The following is a 24,137-nucleotide window of genomic DNA, read 5'->3' as shown; positions in this document are numbered from 1 at the left end:
GTTCTGTCCAATGTAATATCTACTACTAAATCCTCACATATAAAATAATGTCATATAAGTGGAATGTTTATTTTTATTACTTTAGCATATATGTAATGTGAAATCAGCACAAAAATAACAGATCATAAACCTTTAGATAGATAAATCATGTCTTATGTGACTGTAAATTTAATAGTCTTAATATTCTAATGAATCACTGTTTACTTCTAATATGGAACACTTTTATTAAGCTTTCAAAGTCCCAAAGCAATAAAATTTTCACATACAAACCAGTCAAAACCAATATATGAATTATATTTAGAAACAAATTGTTTAAGCTAACAGGTTATAATGAAAAAACGAGTTGTAATGAAACTCGCCAAATCTTTGTTTTGTACCCTGAATAACTAGCATTTAAATAATACACTGTATTATATCACCATTTATATATAGTTTTAATATCATACTAATTTCTTTTTTTCACATCAAATACCTTTAATACTTAAGAAATTTTGGCAATAAATCATTATTTAAACCTGCAGACAAACTGTTGCTTTTCTACTTACCCACTTAATCCCAGCCCCACTGCAACTAATGGTGAGTCTAAAATTAGCATGTACAGCAGGTCCTCAAGTAACATCGTTTTATTTAACATTGTTTCATTATAACGTTGACATGATGATGCAGAAACTTAACTATTGTTTCTATCAATTAGCCTACGGTAAAACTGGTTTCATTATATGTTGTTTCGCCACATTTCCAAGAACATGTTGTCAATGTTAAGTGAGGACTTACTGTACTCACCAAATAGTTACCAAATAAATAAGCAAAAAGTACCAAATGGCTAAATATATACCTTGGTCCTGTTGGTAGTTTTGTTCTGTCTTCTTTCATTCCATACAAACGCAATGGCAGCCATAAAGTGAACACCATGATTCATTGAAATGGGGCCCAATAATTCAAGGATCTGCTGTCTCAAGTTCTAAAACAATGTAAGCAAATTGTTTTAGTAAACTAAACAAGTAAACTAAAAATTATGAAAGCATTAATAACTAAACTGTATTTTTAATTTTTATTGAAATAACATATAGTACCTATATGCTTTACTACCTAAATAATAAATTTCAATTGTGGTAAGAGATGCAACCATGGTTATAATTCCAAAAGAAAAACAAACAATGTATAAAATAACAACTAGTCAGCAAAATGCAAGAGTCTAATCAATGTGATGAAACAGAAAAACACAACATAATTGACCCTTGAACAATGAGGTTTTGAACCTAGATGGTCCACTTACATGCAGATTTTCTTCAATAAATACCTATACTGTTTTCCATCTGTGGTTAGGAGTCCATGGATGTGGAGAACTAATTGTATGCATTATTCTACATCATTTTTTTTAGAAGACTTGAGCATCCTTGGATTTTGATATCCACAGGGATCCTGGAACCAATCCCCTATGAATACTGAGGGATGACTTAAGTTTTGGGGAAGTCAAAAGTTACATATGGATTATCAACTGCATGGGGGAGGGAGTCAGTGCCCCCAACCCCTACATTGTTCAAGGGTCAACTGTATATGAAATTCAATTAACATTTTTGTAGATTCTTTTAGAAAAGGGGAAGAGGAGGGGTTGTAAGTGAAATTGAACAAAAAAAGCATAGTTTAATCCAAATACCATTAATTAGACACAATTTTCTAATGGTTCTAACCCTTCCCTTTCCCCCAATTCCAGATATATTCCCGTACTTCACAAATCTAAGAAGTCTGGTCTAGGTAATTGAAGGATGGCAATTTGACAACTGACATAGCATAATACACTTTCAAACTTAATTTTTTTCTAAATATAAAGTAGAAAATTTGGAAAATACTTGAGAGTGTAAGAAAAACTTTTTAAAAAACTATTAATTTTCATCATTCTGAGATAATCACTATTAACACATGAACTTTATTCCTTTTTTTAACAGAGAAATTTATTTTACATAATTGGAAATATAAAATTTGTTCATTATGTAACATCACTATTTCACTAAACTTTAAATAAGCATTTTCCCATCCACTAACAATTCTCAAAACCATGATTATTAGTGGCGACATAATGTAACATTGAAAGAATAATTTATTTAACCATTTTCTTATTTACTGTTAGGATCTCTATTTCTTTGTTTGCCATTAAATAAGGCTATAATAAATATGTATCTTATAAATATATCTTTGCAAAATTTTGATTACCTTAGAATTCATTACTATGACAAAGACTATGAAACTTTTAAACCTCTTTGTATATATTGCTAAATTGTCTTCCAGGAGGGTTTGCGTATAAAATGTCAACATAAAAAGTCCTAAAAAAAGGAACAAAGTTGTAAAATGTATGACCAAACCTCAAAAACACTATGTCACATGAAAGAAGCTAGATACAAAAGACCAAATACTGTTATGATTTCATTTACATGAAATGCTCAGAAAAAGCAAATCTACATATAGAGAAAAACAGATTAATAGTTAAGGGGCTAGGGATGGGAACAGGAAGCGATTGCAAATGGGTATGTGGACTCTTTGTGGTGATAGACATGTTTGAAAATTAGATTGTGGTGATAGTTACACTACTGTGTATATTTATTTTTAAAAAATCATTATATTGTATATACTTTAGGTGAATTTTGTAATATGTCATATCACAATAAAATGGTTAAAAATTATTTGATAATTACTCAATCCATTAGAGTGCCATAGATACTACTCAAATTATTCACAAATCCTGAACGTAATCTTTGGCAAAGTGCTTGAACAGACTCTTGAGCCCCAGATGAAATGTGAATTCTCTAACCTTTGTGGCTCCAAGATTAATGGTGGTGACAGATGCAGATGCGGCAACAGTCATCTTTTCCGAAGACTCGGCCTGATGCAGCACGCTCCAGAGCAGCGTCACAGACGACATGATCATATGAAGAATGGAGAGGATTCCACTGCGGGCTTCCAACAAGTGTTTTTGGTCTACACTGACCAAAAGCTAGTCAAGTCGGGGTAAAAAACATCACTTACTGAGGTTTACGGATGGGGACTTATTAGACTTTATAGTCTTAAAAAAACAAAAAGTCAAATATTTGTGCAGTCTTACTTGGTGATACTGTGTAGTAGGGTCCAACAAACAGTAATGGATAATGGCTGTGATCCCTTCTAAAAGAGTAAGAATCATGTCTGGTGGAATAATTGATGCCATCCACAGAGGCCTGAAATAAAAGGCATTCATCTGAACACAAGTTCTGAGAAAGAAAAGTTAATGTTTTATCAATAGTAAATGTCCAGCATGTGCTATGCACACAGTAAATGCTGAATAAATATTACATAAATAACTAAAAGAAAAAATTTAACTTTATATCCTAATCTATAATGAGTTGCATTAAATGTTCTAAAGTTCTTTTTTGCTAAAAAATTCTGCATAAAATCAGCATATAGCCAGTAAACACAGCTGTTACTCTACACAGCCAGTAAATCTCCAGCAACTGTGTAATGGCAAGCTTATCAATATTAAGTATTACAGGCAGTTTTCTTATATTTTACATGTAGTAGCTGAGGTTATAGAGGAGATAAACCAAAAACCAGTTTATAAATATCTGGCTAATTTTTGTCAGACTAATTTTAAACATGGCCTGTGGATATAGATAGAATTCGCCTCCAAAACAATAAATAAAATCAGATGGGAAAAGAATTATTTGTAATTTTAATTTTAGGGTAAAATTAATTTGCACTTTGATAACCTATCAGATAAAACTAGGGAAACCTTTTGAAGAGCTTTCTATTACTTTTGCCAGCTCAGTGAAGAACAACATAACTAATTAGAGCCTTTAGGAGAAAAAAGGCCTGTTTAAATATTCCTTTTTTTCCCCAGTCTTAATTCTCTAATTGTTACTCTTTCTCACAAAGCTGAACTCTCTTCTTTGTGAAGATAACATACTAGTTGTAACTTACTGATACCCACTATTTACTCAAATTGTGACTGACTTTATGGATGACTCATCAGTCACATGTGAAAAGTGTCAATAACAAAGTTAAAAATCAAAGCTTACCTACTATCAGATAATCCTGTTTCATATTTGTACTGCTGAATTAGATTATCTAAATTTCTGCAAAGTTGTAGTGTCACAGAAACAACCACTCTCTGTAGAACTTTTCCCATGTAAGGCAGAGTAGATGTGATTAAACCAATCCACTGTGGGTGCATCTTACAAGCACAGTGTTGATGTAAAGCTCGTATCACCGCACAGAGGAACATGCCTTGACACGTGATTGGCTGCGCATGCAAATACTGAAGAGACGTCATGGGCTGATGGGGACTGATGTTTTCCAGGTCAGATACAACAAAATCAAACCCTGTTTCATTCTCTTCAGGGATAGTCATTACCCGGTGTTCTAGAACAATGAGCCTCTGAAGAACTTTAAGAAGTTGTGACTGGAGTGTGCTGCCATTGTCAAATTCATCCTCTGAGAAATTGATAAGGCTGTCCTCCGAGAAACCTTCTTCCACAGCAGCCATGTTCTTACCTGCCATTTTTTCACTATGCCATTTCTGTGCACTGAAGATAGATGACAGCAGACAGTGAAGAATTACTTTCTGAACTTTGCACTTAGATAACATATCAGAGATAAAACTAGGGAAACCCTTTGCTGAGCTTTCTATTACTTTTGCCAGCTCAGTAAAGAGGAGTGTCAAAATCTCTATGCTCATCATCTGCATGTTTCGATTGCCTATTAAATCTTGTGCAGTGACTTTGACATGAGTTGGGTAATGGCTACGCATGTAATACAAGCAGAGGGAAATAAGAATTTCTATGTACATAGAACTCCGGAAGTTATGATTTGAGTCCACTGGTATGTGACTATAAAAGTCTTTGCCCATAACAGAAATCCGATGTCTGGCCAATAGATTCTGAAGCAGAGACAACTGAGGGGTATACACATTATTTATACTAGTAGTTGAAATGGCATTTACAAAAGCAATTGGGTTTGTTTTCAAGATGGCTTTGATGGCAGAAAAAGCATAAAGAGTCCTTGATGAATCATACAACTGGAGATACAGAAGCACATGTTGGTAGAGAGGGTGGATGTTGAAATTAGGAGATTTCCGTGATCCTGGAGAACCCATGTCACTCTCAATTTCAGAAATTTCTCCCTCTCCACAGCTATACCAGTTCTCTAAATCCAGACCATCACTAAAGAATACATTGGTTTGTTTGAGTTTTTCATTTGACGTCTTTTTCTTGTCATCATCCTTTCTTCTGGCAAGTTTTACTTTGGGTTTTGCTCCTGGTTGTTTACCTGACTCCTTAACAATTGTTTCTTTCTCTGAGACTTTTTCTGATAATTTTTCTTTGAAACTGAACTGAATACTACTGTGACTCCTCTGTCTAGATTTGGTTTCTGTGGAAGCAACAGAAGAGTCATAGAGAGTTTGTGTGGTTCCCGAAATACAAGGTGAGGAGCTATTTCGGGAGATTCCATTTGCCACGCACTCACGGCGTTCCTCCGCAGACACAGACAGAAATTGAGAACTTTCATTACTTGGCAAAGTACTCTGCTGGGTGGACTGATCTTCACTTTTACTCTCCTCTTCGTCTGGGTCTATGTCACTGTGATGTGGCGGCATAGCTTCAGTTTCTAACTGAGACGTAACTGATGCCGCTTCTGTTTCGAGGCCACTTACGACCTTACATATCAGGTCCAACACCACCTGCTGCACTTCCTCGTCCGGGGAGCTTGCGTTTGGCGTCTGAGAATCCTCTTGGGCAGTCATGTTTTCAGGATCAACTTCATAACTCAAGTTGTCCCCGGCAGAAGACTGTGAGCATCCGGAGTCAGAACTCTGTAGTATTTCTATCTGTTGGTCTGGAAGATCAAAATCAGACACAACCATTGGAATTGTCTCACTGCTGGTGCTTAGAAGGGAGAGTCTGTCACTTAATGGATTAACAGTGAGACTAAAGTTCTCTATTTCATCCATGGTAAGCGGCTTTTCACCATTTCCTTTAGATGCAATGAGTTGTACTTGGCTTACTGACATATGAGAAAAATAGTAAAGAAGGAAAAATATAAAATAAATTAAAATGTAGAAATGTAGACTGAACTCAAGATTTTTAATCATTAGTCTCAAAACCTACTTATATTTCCTATTAAAATAATATTTTATTACTATTTTAGACCTTCTTAGTTAGCAAATTATGTAGATGACTAGTAACTAGAATTTAATAAATACAATTCAACAATAGAAGGCCTATTTTGCAATTGAATTAAACAGAACAGCACATTTAACACAGATAAAATATAAAAATTTGTCCTTATACCAAAATGAGACATGCTTTTCAGTGAAATTCAAAATTTTAGTATTTTTTCCCTCTCTGTGTGATACTTCCCTTTAGTTATGCTATTTCTAAGAATTCAAGTAGTTTAACGTATAGTTAATGTATAAATACATAACCTCCTTGATTTTAATAAAATTCAACAAACTTCATGAATTATCTAGTATAAGGCCCTAAACCATTAGACAATGAGGGTGAGAGAAGGAAAGGACGTCATTGTTCCCTCTATGGAGTTAAAAATTAATAAGGGGTCACAAATACATTCATCTGTTTCTATACTTTTGGGGGATATTCTTTTAGAAAGGGTGGAAGGCTTAGTTCCATATGGGTTGTACAAACTGAGTGCTATTGAATTCAAGGAAAGCATCATGATACCACAGGTGAGGTCTGAGATTGATTTCAGAGGAGAGGTGAGAATTCAGCACATAGATAGGAACTGCGGCAGGTAAAATGATAACACAAAGTTCTGGCAATAAACAGGGTAGAGTGTGTTCTTAAAAGATTCAGGGGAACCAGTGGAAAGGAAGCTAGAGAAAGGATCCAAGGCTCTGCAGAAACACACTAAAGATGAAGTAGGAGTATGATGGTTTAGTTCCAGCTTGCATCAATCACTTACCAGCCATGGACCTTTGAGAAAGCACAGCCTTCTAAGAATCAGCTTCCTGCTCAGTAAAATCACCTTTTTATAACTGACCTCACAGGGTTGTTAAGAGATAAAAAGGAGATACGTGAGAGTCTTTTGTTCCTAAAGTATAATAAATTAATCTAACGAGCCATCGTCACTGAATTATAGAGGGTATCCCTCGACAGTTTGTAAAGTGTGGATTTCACAGTAATAACAGTATTTATCAAACACTTATAATATGCCAGTTACTGCACTGTGTCATAAACATGACTTGAGAGGTGGGCTATTCCCATTTTACAGATGAGGAAAATGACTCATGACTCATGAAATACAAACATGCATTAGAAGCTTACTATAAATTCCTAGTGAAGTATCCACAGAGCCTTTTAGGACCAGGATTGCTAAATAAAATCTAAAGGTATTTCCCTTAAAATTGAAGAATGTCTCTGACCAGAGCTCTGCTGAGTCCTCCCCTGAAAGAGTCAACTGAAGAGAGAGATCCAAGTCCCCTAAGATGGACACTGATGAAGCACATGCTGACATGGCCCACGTGGGCAGAAAAGCCCATGGAGAAAATCTCACATTCAATTATCTTGCCAATCACTGTTGTGTTCACTTCTCACTTTATTTTAATAACTTAATTCTAAAAAAAAAAAAAAAAAAAAAAAGCTGTTCTACTTCTATGTGATATTCACCATTGCTGCATGCAAAATTTTGCATGAAATGCTTATCACTCTCTTCTCCAGGATAACAGGGAGCCTTATTCCAATAACGTTCTGCTTGCACACGCTGCACTGAAACCCTCTGAGTTTTTGGATGAAGCAGGAGCAATAGCAATGGTTCCAAAACTCTCGCGATGTCATGTCTTTGTAGGACTTGGTTCAGCCAGGCTTGTCCCACAGAGCTAGTGGAACCATCGAGACTGTTAAGGCTATCTAACATGATGAACAGTGACCTACAATAAAAACAAATTAATTAGAGAACACAATACCTACTGTAATTGTAACACTCCAATGTTTCTAAAATTAACATTAAAAGTTGTAACTACTTGAGACTAATCACACTTCAGGACAACTTTTGACTATAGCACTTTAATAATCTTAATCCCTACAGTCTCAGTAGATACAATAAGGAGAAAACAGTTTTTCCTTTTTGTATGTACTTATATTTCTTCAAATTTCACAAACATACATTACTCTTGTAAGATAAATACTAAAGAATAGAAAAAAGACCTTAGAAAATTAGTCTTGTTTTAGCAACACATTCAATTCATATTGACAAATATTGAACCCCCTGCAATACAATTCAATACTACGTCTATGATGGTCCATGCCGCTCTGTTCCCATTCTTTTTATGAATCAAAACTATGTGTTTAATTCAAGGAAAGACTTTCTGTGAAAGGTATGAAAGTTTGGCTTGGAATCAGAAAACCCAGATTCAAATCTGAGCCACACACTGCATCTTCTGTGGTCTTGGGCAAGTCACTTAACTCCTCTGAGCCTCCATTGCCTCACGTGTACAATGAGGAAAAATGGTCGTCAAATTAGAGGTAGTATTTGTCAAGTGCTTAGGGCCTAGCTCTTGTAGAGATTCCATAGCAGGTCAGTTAAAGATGGTAATGTTTCAGCTGGTGATTTTCACTCAACAACATCAAGCAGAGCACACATCTGATTCTGAGCTGAGCTGTAAGTATAGTTAAGATTTGTGGCCACTTCTCTGAAACCTGCTGGTTGAGACTGCTATCTTATGCCAATATATGAATCTACCTATAAGTGGCATCTTGTTGGATGTTAATGCAAATCTCATATTTGGAATATGGATCATCTAAGTAACCTAGACTAATAGCAAAACTACTGCCAGGCAGCTAGAGATTTTTTGAATCCATGGATGGGGTTTGTCAGTATTTCATCTTTAGATTTTAGCAATTCCAGTTCAAGGCACAAGACTATTAATAATTGCTAGAGAAACACTTATACAATCTACTATTTATGTACAATTTCTCTCTGTATATACAATTTCTCTCTCAATATAGATTCAAGAAGCCTGTATCCATTGCTGTATCCCTGACACCTAGAGTGGCACCTGACACCTAGAATGGTACTTGCCACCTTTATCAAGTAGGAACTTAATAAATAGTCATCTAATGAAAGGAAGAGGCACTAGGTGTTCCAGAGCTAGAAAGGGACAATTTGGCAGATAAATGAAATCTGGTGAAAATAGATGAAAATGCCACGCATTTTAATGCAGCTTAGATTTTTAACAATTTATAAATTCTACTTACAAAATCTGTAAATTGCTATTGCCTACCCCTGGCAAACTAACCAGAGGATTCAAGAAAAGAAACATTAAGCTATCTAACTTTAATATCTTAATATAAAATGTAACCAACCTGTCAAAAGAACGTGCAAAAGATGAAGACTTATTTATATGGAGGTCCCTTGTTAGATGCCAAAGAACTGCAAACTTTGCATGTGCTTCCATCCTTATTTTCTGAGGAGGAATATGAGAGATTAAAATTTTATTCTTCTTTGAAGATATTAAGTAATTTTAGCAAAATCACAGTAGCTGTTTAAGAGAGAGTATTATGTTCACTGTTCCTGGTACTCTAATACACACTGCAATAAACTTTATTTTTTTATGGGAGTAGAAAACTAAAAAACAATATGTACAAAATATTAACCTAAAAGATCATCTCACGCTGCCTTATAATTATTATTTAGTTTAGACTAGGTAATCAGATTACTAGATTATCATATAACAGGTGATGGAAAGAGCTAATAATGTGCATGTCATCGTGATATCTTCAGTATAGGAAGCACATTCCCCCTAATTTTAAAATAAATACTTAATAGTAAAAATTGATTTTATTGTACTATATAATTTACTTCGTTCCCAGAAATTATATATTAATCCCAAATGAACTTATCATCACTTATAAAGCTGGTTTATTAGATTGAAAAATTTAAACACCTTAAAATAGTACACTACTTTTGGGATTATTTGGAAAAGATTAAATGTTAAGATAACAATGTAAAAATAAATTATTTAGAAAGACCAGTATTTGGTATTAGATAATGAACATGTATTAATATAAACCAAGTAGAATTTGTGATATTATAAAAATGTTTATAGTCTTTCTCAAGAACTTGTAGAATTTTTCAAGTAAAATCCCCCCAAAATCAGGGATTGCAACTGTCTTGATTGCCTGTGATAGGCCAGAGAAGTGTTTGCTTCTCCTGGGGGCTTAATAAATGCTTTTCCTATGAAGCCAGTGTACATCAACCAATACAAACATGAAAAATAAAAGCAATAACAGGTATTTTAACTTTTTTCAGGGATGTAAGTATCTTCATTAAGAACTCAGTATTTCTTTACAAATGAAATTTTACACAAGTAAACCGGTACATAATTTGTCCTAAATTTATATTTAATGTAAAACAAATTATAAATTAAAATACAAGATGTTATTTTTGAAAGAATGTGTTGAAGCTAAAATAGAATTTAGCATTTTCCTGGGAATAAACTTTTCATTCTTCTCATTTACTCCATCATTTCCCACTTCCTCACTGCCAAATGTTTCATTTACTCAACACAATGACTTTTTTAATATGACCTATTCAAACTCACTAGGACTGAGTTTTTTTTGTGTGTTTTTTTGTTGTTGTTTTTTAAATTAGGGCACTCCCCTTCTGAAAGCTATTTAATAAAATCTTCAACTTATAGTACAGAGCAGGTGTGGGAAAACCACAAACTTTATTAAGTTACCCTGAACAGGTCAATCAGAATTATTGTTCCAGCTTCTTTTCAAGTTCACTTGTAACTCAGATGTCTTTACTCTGACTGACTTATGTATCACTTCCTATACATTAGAACACAAAATTCTTATTTTGGATATTAAATATAATGAAAATAATATAATCTCACATATTAGCATTCTATAGCTTATAACTTGTAACTTAAAATATTATTTCATTTCCCACATATTAATGTACCCATCAGTTTCATTACTGAGGCCACTGAGTTCTCTTTAAATGTCTCAAGAAATCAAAACAGCAACTACCCATAACTGATGTCCTGAATCAAGAAATAAACCCCGTATTTGATTTTGGGTTACTTGATTTTTCATATTACTGATGCTTTTTAAAATAACTTTCCTCTGAAATGAACATATTTATTTTGAAGATTAAGATCATTTTGAATGAAGCTGTTATCTCTTATTCAGATACTAGTTGCAATCATTTTCCTATATTTACATTTTGGTATAATAGGAGTGGGGAGTGGACACAGGATAAGAATAGAAGAATTTACCTTATCCTTATGGGTTAACTGCTGACTTATAACATCCTCACAGATGCTAGAAGAAGGAACCAAGTTATGTAATTGATAAAAAAGTTCCACACTCTTTTGGTGGTGCTGAGGTGTCCCATCTCCCAGCTGGTCCCACAATGTTAAAGCTACATGCTATAGAAAAAGATGAAAAAGTGACCGTGTTAACAAAACCATAAATGAAAACTTATTAACAAACATTTCTTACTGGTACAAACAAGTCTGACTGCCAGCCCCAGAAGGCCTTTAACACTCATTATGCCACTGGGATGAGATTGAAAAGTGTGCCTTTCCTTATGCCCACTTTCTGGTCATCCAGACCCTTAGAACCTCCTATGATAGCCCTTTAATAGTATTTATTTTAAATATCAGACATGTAAGTACTTTCTGCAGGTCCAAAATAAGTCCCCATTTCACTATTTTAGTGACATTTAATAAAGTGATGCTAGATTACATTATCCTTAAGAAGATACAAATCCCACATTTAATATATTAGTATTTACAGTTATATGTTGCAAAGTGAAATATAATTCATGGTCCAAATACCCAAACTGCTAAGCCATATAAAACGGGTCATATGTATTTCAGTGCTTCATGTGTTAACACAGTGTTTGATGATCTCTGACAGCATTAAGAGAAATGCAACAACCTTCAGGGATTACTATCATCACATTACAGAAATCACCTCTAATCTAGATCTGAAGGGGCACAATGACTTGAAATCAGATAAGAATTTTTAAAAATTATTTACGTATAAAAAAATCTACCTGCTTAAGATGTAATATAATCCAAATATACTTGATGTTCTTTCTACGTAGCAAATATTATACGTACTATTGTGATAGAAATCAAAGACTGTGCATTTTTTCTAAATGCCATTATATACCACAGATCACAATCAGACAATATACAGTCAGGAAAACTTTTCCTGGGAGTTTTGGAGAGCTGAAATTGTGCAAAGCAAAAGTGCCACAACCACTTCATCTGGAAATAAGTTTAACTATAAGTGAGCTTTCCTTTTTTTTTTATCTGAAATTATTTCCTCCATGGCTTTAGTGCCTTAATACCATTCTTTCTTTATATCTTCATACTTCCCTCATCCTTGTCTTTTTCCTACACACAAAACTGGGGACAAGATGGGCAAAGTAGTACAAATCAACTATATCTTTTCTATATGGTATGACATTAAAGTGTTCAATTAAGACTGGTTATCATCTTTAAAATCTTTTCTACGCAAACTAGGTCAAGTATCATCTTAGTCATGTATGTATTTTTTTAAATTTACCTTGAAAAATTCAGTCTTCTCAGCTATGTACCTCAAATTGCCCGGTGTGAGGGGAGGTCTAATAACCACAGCTACTCTTCCCTGGTTTGGACTTAAGGGTTGCGCAGGTTCCACACCGTTGATGTTTTCCCCAGTGACGACGGCCACAGACTGAGTCAATCCCACCAGGTCCATGACTAGTGAAATAGCAACACTCTGCACACTGAAATCACTGGCTTGGCTGCAAGCATTCATCAGCGTCTGGAGCCACAGTGGAGGCTGCACATGCTCCCAGTCTGAAACAACAGAACCAATAGCTCATCACCTTAGACCTTTCAGCTGTATTTCCAAGTGAATTAAAACAACAACAACAAAAAACAAAGCACCTCTACTTAATACCTTTAGGCCTCGATCTGATAACAAAACCTGATTTCTCCCCTAGACTAGAGCTTTCAGAAAATAAAGCAGCAACAAGAATTTCATAAATTTTTAATGTGTATTTTTCTTATGCCAAGTTATACGATTTATTTTCCTGTCCTGAAGCAGTATATTAATCAAATACTATGTAGTAATCACTGCACTTTGTATGTGTATATATATAAATTTAAATAAAGGTAAGCACATGTGATACTAGTCATAATAAAGAAAACTAGTGGACCTAAATATTACATTACTTTTCTCCAATAAAGGAGTTAATTTCCTTCTTAGCTTCTACTCACTTGCAAACCGTGAAAGACAGCAAAATTTCAAAAATTTCCAACATATCAATCTCCCCATGACAGTATTTCATTTTTTAAAAAAATCTATAGATTAAAATAATACTTTAAAATTTAACTATGTAAAAATATCCCGTTTTAATATCTGAGTGCTCCTAAATAAAAAACACGCATACCATAAAAATATTTAAATATAAATAACACATAAACTACCTTACCAGTTTCTGATTTTTCAGAACATAACTCTGAGGTATGGTTCCCCTCAGCAATGTAAACTGGGAAACTTGAACACTCCAAGAAGAGCTGGCAGGCAGCAAGGAAGGCAGAAAGGTATTCTTTTGAAGTTTTTTGTTTATTTATGTTCCTCTCTTTTACATCTCCATGTGAATCCCGGTCCCATTTTGGAGTCTCTCCTAGCTGTCCGCTGAGGTCCCCATGATGCTCTGCAGCTAAAGTCTGAGAGAAAGAGCTACTCTGAATGATATAGAGGTTGATCAGTCTGGTGAGAAACTGTTGGACGTACGCCAAGCAGCACTGCATTGCAGTCTTCTGGGCTGTCTTCCCACTTCGGGGTGCTGTCCCCTGAGTGACTACGGACGGGGGCTGAATGATGGTTTCCTCAGATCCCACAGTGGAGGCTGTTTCTGTCTCCGAGGACGTGCTACCAATTGGGATGGCAGCTGCTCCTTGCCCCTCACTCAGTTCTCGGTCAATGTCATCAGTTCGGTCTGCTTGATACTGTATAAACTCAGTGAAGCCACTCTCTGATGACTGACTACTTGGTGGATTTTCTCCATCTTCAAACACTTCAGTAGGATTTTCAAGAGAAACTGATGATACCTAGTAGAGATTAAAAAGAACAAAAGGGTGAGTAGCTAAATGTATATATTAGAAATTAAAAATTAGAAATGGCCACGTTTTGAGAGAAGTCAGTTTTAGATTAGACTATTCACAACTTAATCTACATATTCAGCTGAATCTTAAAATGGTTTCTACAATTGATGTATATGCCTATGACAACCAATAAGAAGTACTGATACAGTTCTAATGAATACATTAAAGTCATTCACTAAGTATTTATTTTTCACTACATGCATATTATAAAGTTAGGTTCTTGAGGGCAAAACGTGTGTATGTACAAATCTCTAGGATCCATATCCTTGTTTTCAAATGACTAAAAATTTATTCAATCTACTTTAAGAAAACACTTTCCTAGTGTCTAAATAATGCAATTTTGCTAATGTCTAAACAATGCAAGGAATGAGACATATAAGATTTAAAAAATGACATTTTGAAAACTAGAAATAAAATCGAATAGGTCACCTATTCAGGACCACATGAGTAAAATTTATGTCTGAAGTGTGTAAAGCACTATTTCAATGTTTGCTATTAATCTTAGATTCTTTCAACAAATAGTTACTGAACTTACATTTTGTGCCAGACTGTATTAAGTACTAGGACTAAAAGCAATAGTTTATAATCTAGAGGGCAAGATAAGAAACAAATTATAAACAAAAAGTGAACCAGCTATTGCAGTAGAGATGGAATGAATCAACTGTTCACTCCCTATAACAATAGGACAAGTACAATCATCAAACATATTTTAGTTTAAGTAAACAAAAGTTCCTTGAGAGTGCCAGAGCATAATTTGAATTTGAATACGATCACTAAAGATATACACTGTGATACATACTGCTGCCACAAAGCTGGGCCTCACCCAATGTTGCTTGCTTCAGTGAATCACACCACTATTCATCAGACCAGGAAGACAGAAACCTAGGGGTGATTCCTGGTACCTTCTTCACCTCTCCTCCACACCCCTCCACATCTATTTCAGCGTAGTGGTTAAGGGAGCTGGCCGTGAGTCAGCTAAGGCTCTGTCACTTACTAGGTTGACAAGTTATTTAACATTTCCAAACCTCAGTTTCCTAACTTGTATAGTTGAGATGACAATCCCTACATTTTATGGCTGCTATGAGGATTAAGTAAAACAGGATATATATATAAAGTACCAGGCATAATACCTGACACTTAGCAAACATTCAATAAATGTTAATGATCACTCATAACCCTTAACAGTCAACCCATTACTATGTCTTCTTGATTTTTTTTCTCCTAAGTATATGGCTAATCCATCCATTTAGCTGTCTTCACGCCACCATCTTGTTAGTACGTGTTACCACCACCTCTCATCTGCACTGCTGCAGGTCTCTCCATATCCATTTTTGCTTCTCACATCCATACTCTACACTGCAGCCAGAGTAATTTCTCTAATACATACATTTGATTGTCACTTGCTATTTTCTCTTAAGTGTGTTCCCATTGCTTCTAAGATAAAGAGTAAAAGTTTTAGTATAGTGAAAAGGGACTGTAAGACCTGGCTCCTGCCTACCTCAACAGCTGCATCTCCCCTTGCTGCATTATGCTGTCTGCCCAACAGCCTTTGCGAATGGTCTTTCCTCTGTCAAGTGTTCTCTTCTTTCTACCTCACCCTTACCCCAAATTTCTCTAGGATTTCACTGAAATAATTTTTTCTTAAGAAAGCCTCCTTTGGCCCCCAGTCTAGGTCAGATCACTCCATTTTCCACATTCCTACCACTCTATATTATCCTTCATACATTTATCACAACTATAATTAAATGTGCAATTCTTTGTTTAATGTCTGTATCCTAGGAAGAAAGGGTCAAGAAGGGTAGAGACTGTGCCTAGTTCACTTCTGGATACCTAGCGCCTTATACAATCTGAGTGCTGAATGAAGACAGGCTGTTCTATTTCAAAGGTAAGAAAACTAAGGCTCAGGAAGGTTAAAAAACAAAGAAACCAAAAAAAACTTGCTCAAGGTTATAGCAAATAGGCTTAGTAGTTAGTAGAAGAGCTGAAATTAGGTAATTCTAAACTTCATGCTCTTTTCACAATAGTATATCACTATATCTGTAACAATATCAGAAATTTTCTTACTATAATGCCAAAGTTAGAGGTGACTGTCAGAAATGAACTTGTCATTTTTTTTTGTCTTTTGAAAGGTTAACAACCATCTAAAATCTTGTATGAATACATTTTAAAAAAGTATTTAAATGGTAAAACTGTCATTAGTGTATTACTATAAAGTTATTTCTGTAGACTTTTTTATGTAAGGATCATAAAACACTGGATGATATTACATTAATAGAATTCAAGCTAAAAATTCAGTTAAACTTGCATACATTTATAATATTTAGCTGTATGGTCCACATTAAACATAAACTAAAATGTCTTCCTGAAAATAGAAAGGAATTACATGTTTTGGACATGTGAATATAGAGATCCAATACACTCATTTTACAAAAATGTACTAAGTGCATAGAGACAAAATTAGATTTATAATTTTTTAAAGAACCATTCCTTCACTTACACTTTCAAAAAAATACAGAAAATACCCTCAGCTTTCAAATATGATCAATTTTCAGACATCTCAGTGAAGATAATATCATTGTGCTTCAGTAAAAAGTAGGCAAGAAGATATATGCCCTGGGAACATAGAAGAAAACCAAAAAGAGAGAGGGAAAAGCATACTCTAAGGTTAATGAACCATTGTGTTTTTTAGAGAGTATATTATTTAATTGTATTTCATTTACTACGAATGGATCTTCCCATTTACCTTACCGGGAATCATCAATAAGTGCCTCCAGATGTTTTCTACATAGTAAATATTTACATATTTGAATATGCTTTGAGAGAGTGCTAAGGTCCTTTCTCTACTCTCACTAATCTCATTCAAACAAAAAGCAAATCTTCAAAAGTGGTAATATTTATTTTAGTTTTATTTTTAAGACAATCCTAAGACATAAAGGAAAAATAATGCACAAAATGAATTTCCCAACAACAGAATCATATCATAACAGAATATCACATATAAATAATAAGCAGGTAGGAAGTAAGAGAGACTGATTTTAGTTTATGTAGGATAATCCTGGGATATATTTAAATTGCCTGAGGGTCAGTAATGGCCATTTCATATATTAAAAGCAATATATATAAAAGGGCCAAAAAAAAAAGAAGAAAGCTTTAGGATTAATACTTGATAGGAAAGGTTGTATGAGATCATCCTGATAATACATTTTGACGCGCTGAAAAACAATGAAAACGCAGCTGAAAAGAATAAGGGCAACTATACAAATCCTGGATTTAGGTAATGAACCTTATATGCTATAAATTTTTGTTTTAACATAGTGCCACTGTACCTATATAATTCCATTAAATGTTTAATATTTGCTAAAAAATATTTTAATATTATAAACCTGAAAGCTTCTAAACTGCTGATTTTTTCATCGGTTTTTCATAGGTGTTTAAGTATGTTACTAGTGCCAGATTAAAATTTTTATAATTCTATTCAATGTCATAAAGTAAGCATTAAGAATCCAGAAGATTGAGGAGCGTAAAAAGATTCTGGGTTTTAAGAAGAGCATGTCAAAAATTTAGTGTATAAATATGAAAAGGATCAGTAAAGTTTAGATTATAAACCTGGTCCAATATGGAACTACTAGACATGTGTCTACTGCACCTGAAATGTGGCTGATCTGACAGAGGAACTATTTTTATTTCAAATGCTTCTGATAAATATTCAGCATTTGAACGAAGATATGCTATAGGTGTAAACTACACACTGGGATTTTGAAGACAGTACAAAGAAGAATATAAAATATCTAATTTTTTTATATTACATCAATTTTATATGGATTATATGTAGAAATGGTAATAAATGAGCTATAAAGAGCTAAATAAAATATAATTAAAATTATTTTCACCTGTCTTTTTACTTTTTAATGGGGTTACCAGAAATTTAAAGATTACATATGTTGCTATCACTATATTTCTCTTGTAAAGTGCTGACATAAACAATTAAAATTGCACTACAGCCGAAAGTCTACAAGATAAATCTCCTGCCACAACACTTGGATCTAGGCAAGATTCACTAATGTTTAAATGGTTCTGTGTAAGTGATTTTATGCAGAAACTGGTCTGCTCTGAAGAAATATAGTTGCCCCTTGAACAATGTGGGGGTAGGAGGAATGTTGACCCCCTTAAACAGTCAAAATCCAAATATAACTTTTCACTGCTCCAAAACTTAACTACTAATAGCCTGTTGACCAGAAACCTTACTGATAACATAAACAGTTGATTAACACACACTTTATTAGTTATATGTATTAGATACTGTGTTCTTACAATAAAGCTAGAGAAAAGAAAATAATAAGGAACAGAACATACGTCGATAGTACTGTCCTGTATTTATTGATACCGTAAGTTTACATTGCCTGTTTGTCAGCACCTACATCAATATTGTCTTATATGATACAAAACACTGTAGACGTTGTATGTATGACTAACACTAGACATCAAAAATGAAAATACAATATGAATAATAAACTCATACTTATTTACTGGTGTAACAATTCATGCATTGATAGCAAAGCAGAGCAATATCATTGTTTTATGGTAGCCTAGTGCAATCGTTATGATTGCTTCATGGTAGCTTAGCCTATACACTAATGAATAAATCATTATAAAATTTTTATGGCATACAGTATTAGTCACATTCCTAATACAGAATTGGAAACATTGTTACTTTTTTTTAAAAAACACCACTTACCTGTGATAACTGGCTGATATGCAGTTTCTTCAATTATGAGAGAGGCATACTGTACAGTAATATAATTCTTCAAAAGCAGTTATAAAGCAGGAAGAAAACTAATACATTATTAATTTTATATTAAATATCATTCATCTTATGCCTATGTAAAGATAGACTATCCATATCCATACAAGTCATCCACAATGTTCTACACAGTGAATACTTAGGCAATGATGATAATGATGACACAAAAACCTCGCCTACATTCTTGCTGCAGTTATTCGATTTTTTCACATGAAGACACACATACATACACAACAGATACAAACAGCTTTATAACTGTAAGGCGTGATGATTAGTTAGTATTCATTAAGTGGAAGTCGATCATAAAGGTCTTCATGCTCAACATCTTGAGTAGGCTGAGGAGGAAGAGGGGTTGGTCTTGCTGTCTCAGGGGTGACAGAGGTGAAGGGGTGAAGGAGGTGGAAGGGGAGGTAGGAGAGGCAGGCACACTCGGTATAACTTTATGGAAATATGCTGTAATTTCTGTCTGACTTCTCTGCTTTTCATTTCTTTAAAAATGTTTCTCTATGGTACCAATCCTTCTTCCATCGTTTGCTTTATCTAGTTTTAAGTGCCTGCATAGATGGGCAGTGTTATAAAAGAAGTCAAAAGCAGTCTTGAATAATTGGAACCCTTAGCCAGACTGTCTGATGTCAGTTTGTTTTCTGGCACGGCTTCTTTTATATCTTCTTCCTCATTGTCTGGCATTGGCTTGGAAGCACTCATCACCATCAAGTCAACTGTTAATTCCTCTGGTGTGGTATCTATGAGCTCTTAAATTCCTCTAAGATCCAGAGTTTGAAACCCTTCATCCTCCACCTTTTTGCCACATCCACAATCTCTTTCATGATATCCTTGATTGGCTCTTGTAAATCCTGTGAAATCAGGAACAACATCTGCACACAGTTTTCTCCAGCAATTATTTATTGTTTTGGACTTGCTGTCTTTCACGGCTTTTTCTGTAACAATGGCATCTTCAATGGTGTCATACTTCCAGACTTTCATGATGTTCTATTGGCATTCTCTTCCATAGTTGACAATCCTTTCCATAGAGAACCTCGTGTAATGAGCCTTACGATCCCCTGATCTAGAGGCTGAATTAGAGATGTGTTTGGGGCAAGTAGACCACTTTAATGCCTTCGTTGTTGAACTCATGGGGTTCTGGGTGGCCAGGGGCATTGTCCATATTGAAAGAACTTTAAATGACATTCCCAGACTGCCTTTACTGGGAAGGTACTTGATGACTCCAGGGACAAAGCATCGGTGGATCAATCCAGAAAAAATGTTCCAGGCCTTCTTGATGTACAACCAAAAGACTGGCAGCTGGTGTTTATCTTTTCCCTTCAAGGCTCAGGGTTTAGCAGGTTTATAGATAAGGGTAGTTGTGATCACTAACCCAACTGCATTTGCATAAAAGCAATGGAACTAGCCTATTCCTTCCTGCGCTCAAGCCTGGTACTAGCATCTCTTCCTTACTAATAAATGTCTTTTGTGGCATTTTTTCACCACAATAGGTAGGACACTTTCATCTGCATTAAAAACCTGTTCAGGTAGATATCCTTTCTCCTTGATGATTTTAATGGTGTCTGGGAAAAATCTGCCTTTTGGTTGGCAGAAGCTGTTTCTCCTGTTATCTTGACAGTTTTTAAACCAAACCTCTTTCTAAAATTATCAAACCATCCTTTGCTAGCATTAAATTCTCCACCTTTGGATCCTTCACTTTCCTTTTACTTTAAGTTGTCACATAGTGACTTTACTTTTCCTTAATTCATATTAAGAATCTTTTAAGTATGCCTTTCTTGTAGCAATCCTGCACCCACATAAAAGCTACATTTTCAACACTAGATAAAAAGGTGTTTTACAAAAGTGTAAGGTTATCGCTCCTGCTGGCACAGCTTTTTTAAGCAATGGTCCTTATGCTGGAATTCATTTGTATTGAAATGGCAGGCAATGACAGCTGCAGACCTCAATCTATGGCACATATCAAGCAATTCGACTTTTTCTTGGACTGTCATTTCTTTTCTCTGTTTCTGGGGAGCACTTCCAGCATCACTAGTGGCATGTCCTATGGGTCTCCTGGTGTTATTCAAGGTTTATGGTATTGCACTCAACATGATGAAAAATACACGCGAACCATGAGAGATCACTCTTACTGCAATATGCAATTTACTAGACAGACGAACTGCTCATGCAGAGATGATTAGCGTTACATGGCCTTTTAAGTGGATACTCACAATACGTGCTCACTGCAATAGCAACAGGTGACTACGAAATTATTAGAGTAGTATAGTATATATTAATTTTATGGAGTTATGATAAAATACTGCATCTTTGTTTACATTTTTCTTGACTGCAAATGGCTCCATATATGATCTGTAAGTGTGCGCTTAAGTTTTGATAACTTTTAATTTTTTATAATAGATTGGTGCATATTTTATGGTAGAAAATGATAAAATAGACTATTATCTACATATATTTTACGCATTCATGATTTACCTAACTTTTTCTTGTTTCTCAAAAGTTGTTATTTGTAAGCTACATGGTTCATTTGTGAGTTTTTTCAAATTGTCACAAATCTCCAAAAATTTTACATTTATTGAAGAAAATCTGCACATAAATGGACCCAAGCAGTTCAAACTCATGTTGTTAAAAGGTCATCTGTAACTGGTCTAACACCAAAATTAATAACTAACATTACCTTTTTGTCTTCCCATTCTTTGACTGAGTTGTTCTGCCCACTTGGAAACTGCAAAACACCCCTGGTGCTGGCAGATAAGAGTGGAGGTTGAACTTTGCTAAGGATCTTTGAGCAGAGCCTGAGCGAATCTGTGAGTTCAGACAAGTGCAATGTCTGGAGATGGCTTGTCAGGGCAGAAACCATCCTGAGCAGCAGCTGGGGCAAGTGTTCTGTCTGGATTTCAATATAAGTCTCCTGAAAATAAAAGTGAAATGACAAACGTTTAAATATGTATAACCTAAAAGTTATGCTATTTCATTTCTTTGTAGTCTATATAAAAAATGAAATAATTTTACTCATCTGTAATATTGTATATGTATCATGCTCTTAATTAACATTGTATGGTCATTTTATTATTGACTTATAAAATTTATATTCCCAATTTTTCAATTTAAATACTTCAAATTATATATTATAAAATAACCCCAGCTTTATTTGCTACGTTACTGAAATTATACTAAAAGTGAATACAACCATTTAAAAACAAAACAGGCTGAATGTCATACCTGACACAGCACCCTCATACTTCTAGTAGGCTTCAAAATGAGAAAGCAAAGAATTGAGGAGAGAAAAGATAAGGGGAAAAGATTTCCAACAGTCCTCATTTAATAGAAAAAAAAAATCATTAATGAATATAAATGTAGCATTAGACCATTATACACTAAACATTTAACATTTCAATAACATGCATTTATGAAGTATATTCTATGTGTTATATAAGACTTGTATATGTAATTATAAATCAGAGGACAAAACACTTGGAAAATTTTATGAAAAAAGTTATGGCAAAAAAGAAAAAAAAAATCAATACAATTTTTAAGTTGACATTTAAAGATAAGGTTTGTCTCCAATATGAAATCTTTGAACTGTTATTAGATTGCCTCAAAATTTTTTACCAAGGTGATCTTACCAAAGACACTATATCCAATAAAAAATCCACCAGTAAGCAGAAATTGGTCAGCTGTAACTCAGATGAATCACTACTATCTCCAGGCCCAATGTGAAGTCGGGCGTGCAGTGTTCTCCTAAAAGGACAAAATTCACTTTATCAAGTATACTGTCATGTGAAATGAATACAGATTGTCTTTATGATGAGGGTCAAGTCAACATTGGGAAACACACAGTAATGTTCTTGTGATAGAGCACATTTCCTTTTCCCCCAGGACACTACAGTACTTTGTGGAAAATTCCCACAGCAAGATTCACAGGTTTAACCTCTCCTTGTAATTCCCATCCTGTATTTCCAAGTGTTCTGGATGGATCACATTTTTGGGGACTTATTTCCTATTGCTCCCACAACAGGTATTATCTCCTAGTTAAAATGGATTATTTGCTACTTGATTTCTAACCTCAGGGCCTTTGTTTATACCAACTTGTCCTCCTAGATTGCCACCCTTCCCCAACCTCATTCTCTCATATACAGAATGCATCCATCCTTCAAGGTGTGATATCAAATGTTACCTCCTCAGGAAGCCTCTTCTGATCCAAGTAGTAGAGATCATTACTCCAACATTCACATCAAATCACATTAATCCTATATGACCATACACTGCCCTACACTCTGAAGACACAAAGTTAAGAATATGGTACTGTTTCTAACCAGCAAGAAATATAAGCATATAGACATATAAATGTAACAGTGTGACAGTACAGGAAACGTTGATTCTGATGGGAGATTTAAGGGAGTCATGGAAGGCTACTGAATGGTGGGTGACCTCTGTATGGGACTTTAGCAGATAGGCAAAGGGGAAGAATATTTTAGAAGAAATAGCACAAGTGAAGGCTCAGCAGTATGAAAGTTAATGTGTGTTCAGGAAAGAGTCCAGGTTAGTTAAAGAAGGGTGGATATGTGTGTTTGTGAATATAGAAATGAAGGCCAGGTGGCAAAAGTCACTCCTAATTCCTCAACATTCCTACCACATTTAAATCTATACTAAGACATTGGTAACTTTCAATTTAATACTAGGGAATACACATGTGCATGTCTTACTTGTTTCTACTACAATGTCTTCGAAGACTGGGACCATCTAAATGCCCAGCATAGTGCTTTTCAGTTGGGTGTCAATATTTGCTGAATGAATAAGCAAGCAACTCTCTAAGTCATTAAATGCACAATGAAAGTACCACATCATAATTTACATTTTTAAAAGATTTCTAATCCCAAGATTGTACATGCTTACTTTTTAACTATATGCGCCTGAGGCTTGAGACGTTAATCTAGTTTTGAGAGGATTTGGCTAGAATCTGGCAGATTCTACTCAGGTTCACTAGTATTCTTGGGTTTTCAGAGTATTTTTTAAGTTTTATGTCCTAAGGGGTGGAGGGCTTTTATCACTCAATAGTGACAATATGGCTTGGCCTATGGCTTGAAAAACACAAGTATGACACCAAGGAATTTTTCATTATTCAAAGTGGGAATCATTTTGGGAATATGGCTGAGGAAGCCGCCATGAATTTGCTAT

At 34.7% G+C, this 24,137-nt stretch overlaps 1 protein-coding gene across 14 annotated transcripts in view; it reads right to left on the bottom strand.

Moving 5' to 3' along the window:
* The window catches only part of DOP1A (DOP1 leucine zipper like protein A), an 86,701-nt gene that overhangs the window by 21,360 nt on the left and 41,204 nt on the right, over window positions 1–24,137 (bottom strand). For 8 of the 14 annotated variants that reach the window (XM_074333228.1, XM_074333235.1, XM_019729545.2 and 5 more), the window contains 12 exons: window positions 22,586–22,700; window positions 22,182–22,211; window positions 21,637–21,870; window positions 13,483–14,104; window positions 12,570–12,844; window positions 11,267–11,419; window positions 9,348–9,448; window positions 7,653–7,912; window positions 4,047–6,030; window positions 3,098–3,209; window positions 2,807–2,989; window positions 836–961 (listed from right to left, as the gene is read on the bottom strand). In XM_074333228.1, coding sequence (XP_074189329.1) covers window positions 836–961; window positions 2,807–2,989; window positions 3,098–3,209; window positions 4,047–6,030; window positions 7,653–7,912; window positions 9,348–9,448; window positions 11,267–11,419; window positions 12,570–12,844; window positions 13,483–14,104; window positions 21,637–21,870; window positions 22,182–22,211; window positions 22,586–22,700 — 4,195 coding nt within the window. The remainder of the gene's footprint in view (window positions 1–835; window positions 962–2,806; window positions 2,990–3,097; window positions 3,210–4,046; window positions 6,031–7,652; window positions 7,913–9,347; window positions 9,449–11,266; window positions 11,420–12,569; window positions 12,845–13,482; window positions 14,105–21,636; window positions 21,871–22,181; window positions 22,212–22,585; window positions 22,701–24,137) is intronic. The other 6 variants (XM_074333233.1, XM_074333237.1, XM_019729549.2 and 3 more) reach the window with 2 other exon arrangements.

This window comes from Rhinolophus sinicus, linkage group LG05 (genome assembly GCF_036562045.2).
Source record: "Rhinolophus sinicus isolate RSC01 linkage group LG05, ASM3656204v1, whole genome shotgun sequence".
In the NCBI taxonomy this organism is placed as follows: Eukaryota; Metazoa; Chordata; class Mammalia; order Chiroptera; family Rhinolophidae; genus Rhinolophus; species Rhinolophus sinicus.
Note: the sequence above shows the minus strand (reverse complement) of the source record. Positions and strands in the feature narration are given on the sequence as shown.